This window comes from Nannobrachium achirus (assembly GCF_963921795.1).
Source record: "Nannobrachium achirus genome assembly, chromosome: 16".
NCBI lineage: Eukaryota > Metazoa > Chordata > Actinopteri > Myctophiformes > Myctophidae > Nannobrachium > Nannobrachium achirus.
Genome location: NC_137823.1, coordinates 59,952,311 through 59,958,459, shown reverse-complemented (window position 1 = coordinate 59,958,459; position 6,149 = coordinate 59,952,311). Strand labels below are relative to the sequence as shown.

Here is a 6,149-nt window from a genome sequence, read left to right as displayed (position 1 = left end):
GTTCTAAATGAATTAAAGCAAGGTTTAAACACGAATGTTCTTCGGGGCAATATTACGGCTGTTCTTTACGGGTCCATAAATCGCGGCCGTCACGCATACTCTCGCGCCCCCAGCTGTCAGGAGTCCATAGTTGGGTTTTAGTTTAGTGTTGTTGAAATGTCGGGAGTTCGTGCAGCCGGCGTTCTGTGTAGGTTTGCAACTAGCAGATATTCCATCCTAACAGGTAGGGCGTCTGTAATGTTAGTTGTTTCTGTCTGCATGTGATTGGAAGGAATATCATTCTTATTGGTGTATTCTGGTGTTACTCAGCAGTTCATGCTGTCCATTCATAACCCAGCATGAACTTTCACCCAGATCAGAGCAGAGGTGACTAAAAGAGGTCACTAGGTGGCGTCGTTGAGTTCGGAAAAATTATAAACTTCATGTAACCATATTAGGAGTAGGACTTATTGTTGTCTTATTAGGAAAATATTATCAGTGGTGGGAAAAGTGCTCAAATGTTTACTTAATTAAAAAGTATCAATACTGCAATATAGAAATACTCTATTACAAGTAAAAGTCCAGAATTCAAAATGTACTTCAGTAAAATAAAAGTATTGGCATCAAAATGTACTTTTAGGTACCAAAAGTAAATGTACTCATTATGCAGAATGTACCATTTCAAATGTATAGAAATATTTTGAAAATAGGAGATCTATAAGCTCACAATGCATCGCATCACAACGCATTGTAAGCTTGTAGATCAACACATTGTGAGCTTGTAGATCAGCTATTTTCAAATGGCTGAAATGTATAGGGCTGAAGCTGAAGCCCTAGCCTAGACTATATACATTTTAGATTTTGTAATCAAAATCTACAAAGTAACTAGTAACCTCTGAGATGTAGTGGAGCACAATCAAGGTTGGATTGGAGAAGGACAACGTCTTGTTAATGTTACATCTGTAAGAGTTTAATAATCTGTGAAACACAATGTATGGAAGATGCTAATATTAGACAAAGCAAGCCAGCTGACCAAGGTCATATAGTAACATGATGGGATGACCTCTGCTACACCTGGACCCCTCAGACCACACACACACACACACACACACACACACACACACACACACACACACACACACACACACACACACACCTGATATTAAAAGGCATTGTTTGGGTTGTAGATCGATCATCTAATCACATCATCTGTTAATTACTGACCAGGTCAAAGAAAAAGTACTTCAAGGTCAAGGGTCGTCTTTGCTTTGACTATAAATAAAGAGTGGACACGACATGTATGTGTGCTAAACACCTTAAATTGTGTGTTACAGGTCATGGCAGCCGAACCTTCTCAGTGTCTTCCACATTGGCAGGTAATCTCTTTGAACCTTTAAACCCCAGCAACCCCTATCCTGCCCCTGCAGGATTGAATTAAGCCCCTTTCCCCCTGACCATGGCCCAACACCGCACCACTCCACACCGCCCACTTGTGGCAGGTTTTCCACTACCAGGACCTGGGTAGAGTGGTGTGAAAGCGGTACTAAACGTGGTACTAAAAAGTATCCAATCCAGAGTAGGTCTGACCTAGGCCAAACAGGGCCAAACACTTCATAATGACTGATCACTCACTGACTTTTCATTTAGACCACCAGGATATAGTTGTAATACATGAGAATAGATTCTATTGTGTTATAATCACTATTATAGTGTATTATAATTATCATAGTAATACATTAATACGTTATCATGTATTATAATCACAGTTATAATCCATTATAGTGTATTGTAATTTAGGATAGTTGTAATACAAATGTATATTGTATTATAATCACAGTTAAAAATACAAATTTATATTGTATTATAATCACAGTTAAAAAGGTCAATTTGTTTCTTACCGATAGGGGTACTTTTGTGTAATGGAAAATGTCGATATTTTTATGTGGTGTGGTGCGGTGTGGTGTGGTGCTAAAGCTGCAGTCGAAAAGGGGCTTTAGTGAATCAATTATGATGATGATAATCAGCCAGAGTTGATGGTTCTACCTGTCTGGATGGGTATGGAGTAAAAAGTGAACATGAGCTAAACACTGTGATACAGCACTACATGGGGTTGCTTGCTTGGTATGTCATTGTGGGTTCAGCTCCTCTGCTATACTGTAATGTATTCTAATGCCTTTGATGTCTGTCTGTCTTTCTGTCTGTCTGTCTCTCTGCCTCCCTCCTTTTTATTGTCTCCGTAAAGCTCGTACACATGTCAGCTACGAGCTCAAGGATGATGTGGCAGTGGTACGACTCAACGACCCCACATCCAAGGTGGGTCTGTCACTAGCACAGACAGTGTGTGTGGGTGTGTGTGTGTGTGTGTGTGTGGGTGGGTGTACGATCAGGGGTGTCGCACCAAATTCTGGGCCCTGGGTAGTGGGTACAAGGATTCACTGCGGGCCCTCCATGAATGTTCTTCATAGGTGAGGGAGTTTAACCCATTTAGATTGGGAACGCATTATTACACATTATTTTATGCTTTAACTATTGAAAAATAGCAGATAATATACAAGCTCACACTCGGTGCCGCGCTGAGAGCTATTTTTGAAAAATCGTGTGAATTCTTTGTAAGTCTTTGAATATTTTTGAAAAACCTATGTTTCTATGTCAGTGGTGCTCAAACCTTTTCATGTGAAGGATCCCCAAAATTATATGTATTTGGCCACGGACCCGCATCTCAAAATATTTAGTTCCAGGGACCACCCAGAAGCATTTTTTGAGTTACAAATGTTCGCTTAAAAAATACATATATTCAAAGATTTGCACACAATTTCACGACTTTTCAAAAATAGCTAAAGTATAAGATAATTAAGGCCCCTCCACCTTGGGCCCTAGTAACTCAGTCCCACTTTTCCCCCTCCTTGTGACGCCCCTGTGTACGATGAAGGCTGTTTTTGTGAGTGACAGTCTTTTGTCTACCTGTCTGCCTCGGTTTCTCCCTGACTGACAGATTCAACATGATTACTCTGTGTGTGTGTGTGTGTGTGTGTGTGTGTGTGTGTGTGTGTGTGTGTGTGTGTGTGTGTGTGTGTGTGTGTGTGTGTGTGTGTGTGTGTGTGTGTGTGTGTGTGTGTGTGTGTGTGTGTGTTTAGGTTAACACCCTGTCAGTACGGATGCAGGCTGAGCTGACGGAGGTGATGGGAGAGGTGTGGTCCAACGCAGCGGTGAAAAGTGCCGTTCTCATCTCCACCAAGCCTGGTTGCTTCATCGCCGGGGCGGACATCAAGTAGGTTCACTAGGAGTCCAGGACACACACACACACACACACACACACACACACACACACACACACACACACACACAGGGGTGTCGCACACAATTCTGGGCCCAGGGTACTTTAACTATTGAAAAATAGCAGATATACAAGCTCGCAGCGCGGCACTGGCTTGTAGATCTGCTATTTTTGAAAAATCATGAAAATGTGTGCATTTTTCAAAAATATTTCAAATCCTTCTAAGGTTTTTGGAAAAACCTATGTCTCTGTGTCAGTGGTGCTCAAAACCTTTTATGGGAAGAACCCCCAAAATGATATGTATTTGGCCATGGACCAAATATTGTCAAAATATTTAGTTCCAGGGACCCCCCAGAAGCAAAATTTGAGTTACAAATATTCGTCTAAAAATACATAGTAAAAATACATAGTATATTCAAAGATTTACAAAAATGTTCACGATTTCTTCAAAAATAGCAGATATACAAGCTCACAGCGCGGCGTGAGCTTGTATATCTGCTATTTTTGAATAGCTAAAGTATAAAATAATTAAGCCCCCTCCACCTTGGGTCCTAGTAACTCAGTCCCCCCCCCCCCCCCCCCCCCCTGTTACACCCCTGAACACACACACTCGCAACGCAATTTCCAGCACAGACTGAAATCGGCATTGAATGACAGTAAATATTGGCTAAGTTGTCACTTCTTTTGGCAGACAGCTAACCAGTATTATGTTTTTCAATCAGTCAGTCTGTAAAAAGAAAATATTTTGGCAGCTAAGAAAATAAAACTGGCTGCTGGTGAATTTTCTGAACTACTATTGCTAGTTGATTTTAAAAAAGAAAGTTGGGGCGCCCGCTGGCCTACCGGTCCAGGCGCATATTACCACATAGGATCAAACGTTTTGCTAGTTCGAGTCCCGATCCCGACTACCGTTGCTGCGTGTCACTCCCCATTTCCTGTCAGTCTACTGTCCTATCAATGAAGGCATAAAAGCCCCAAAACAAATCTTAAAAAAAGTAGGGCTGCAAGTTGCTACTATACATTATTTTCTTATATTAGAAATTATTCTAAAACAATACTTTTTTTAAAAAATACATTAACGAATCGATGCAGAAAAAATCGAATCGATTTTTTTTAATAGATTTTTTTATAACTGACCAACTAACCTTTTAAGTCCTTTTTTATACTTCATCGTGCAACAGTGTCGTGCAACAATAGCTGATCTTGTAGATCTGCTACTTTATCTATTTTGGAAAAATCTTTCTATAAATGCTTAAAATCCTCCCCAACCATCAGAGTATCGACTTCAAACTTATTGCAGAGGAAATTTGGTCGGACTGGCGGAAAATACAGAAACTGAAAATACAGAAATGTGTGTCCGTCTATCTGGGTTAGGGTTAAATATCCCTGATGTCATCCATTTTAGCATTAAAGGAGTAGTTCACCCCCAAAATGACTTTTTTTCTATTGATTAGTCATGCCATGGAGAGTAGAGTTCAATAATATTTTTAGTTTTTTGTCGCATTCCTAAGACAAAAATGTGATAACAATAAATTTACCCCCATTGATTCCGGATGGTGACCCGTTTCGAAAAGGGTCACCATCCGGAATGAATGGGGGTAAATTTACTCTAATCAAATTTTTGTCTTAGGAATGTGACAAAAACCAAAAAATATTATTGAACTCTACTCTCCATGGCATGACTAATGAATAGAAAAAAAAAACATTTTGGGGGTGAACTACTCCTTTAAGTACTCTGACAACAGGTACAACGGGTATTAACCATAACCGGAAGGGCATGCGTTCCAAACGGGCAACGGTTCCATAATCAATTAACTGTTGCTCCTGTATTTCAAGCTGTGCAAAAAGACAGTACACAGAATATAAAAATCACACCCAATGTGAAGTGAGCGGTGGTCGTACTTGCATAACGTCTTCAGACCAGGATTTAAGTCTAGGATGTACTACAGGGTATGCTACACACACACGTTTTGCTATGGAAAAACGCTGAGGAAAAAGGCTACAGACATACGACATATGACATCACTAGACAAACAGGCGTGACAAATGGACCCTAACGGGTTCATTTGGTTCCATTTGTACACTGTCAGAGTTAAGGGGAGACCTTGGAATTTAAAAGTTTGAGAACCACCGGTCTAAACCAACCTATTTTCCCCTGCAAAGCCACCATGGCTCTAAGAAACGTTTTTCCTTTCCTACCGTCTCAGTATGATCCAGGCTTGTAAGAAACGTTTTTCCTCTCCTACCGTGTCAGTATGATCCAGGCTTGTAAGAGCGCTGAGGAGGTCACCAGTCTGTCCAGAGAAGGTCAGAAGATGTTTGAGAGGATTGAGAAGTCTCCCATCCCCATTGTTGCTGCCATCAACGGCTCCTGCCTGGGTGGAGGCCTGGAGGTATACATGTGTTAGTGCAGAAGTCTTCAACAGGGGGTCCAGGACCCTTAGGGGGTCCTCAGAGTTACTACAGGGGGTCCTCCAAATCTTTGTGTGATAGAAACTTTTCTAAACTTTTTTCTAACCCTTTCACCTTTTTTATATTAACCACTTGAACCCTAGCATCCATATTCTGAGAACTTTACCACAAAAAAACAGATCTACTGTGAGCTTGTAGATCGGCTATTTTTGGTAAAGAGTTTTGGTGTAGAGGGGAAAAAGAACACACTAAGTACAGAGTGAAAGGTCAAGTTTATTAAGTATTGACGGTTCAAGTGGTTAAATATCTGAAAACACAAATTGACATGAATCCAAAATACACTGATTATTGTGCTGTCAAACGATGAAACTACAGGTATATGGAATCTGAGGGTCCCTGCTTCATCTCTCTCTCTCTCTCAGCTAAGGGGTCCTTGGCCTGAAAACGTTGAAGACCCCTGCAACAGACCATTATGGATATGTTT

At 40.8% G+C, this 6,149-nt stretch overlaps 1 protein-coding gene across 1 annotated transcript in view; it reads left to right on the top strand.

The window, feature by feature from the left end:
- The first annotated feature begins 123 nt into the window (after positions 1-123).
- LOC308301234 (trifunctional enzyme subunit alpha, mitochondrial-like) overlaps positions 124-6,149 on the top strand; it is a 30,109-nt gene continuing 24,083 nt past the window's right edge. The window contains exons 1-5 of the mRNA XM_080745139.1: positions 124-223; positions 1,314-1,355; positions 2,222-2,292; positions 3,114-3,247; positions 5,508-5,646. Coding sequence (XP_080601265.1) covers positions 157-223; positions 1,314-1,355; positions 2,222-2,292; positions 3,114-3,247; positions 5,508-5,646 — 453 coding nt within the window. The 5' untranslated portion in view covers positions 124-156. The remainder of the gene's footprint in view (positions 224-1,313; positions 1,356-2,221; positions 2,293-3,113; positions 3,248-5,507; positions 5,647-6,149) is intronic.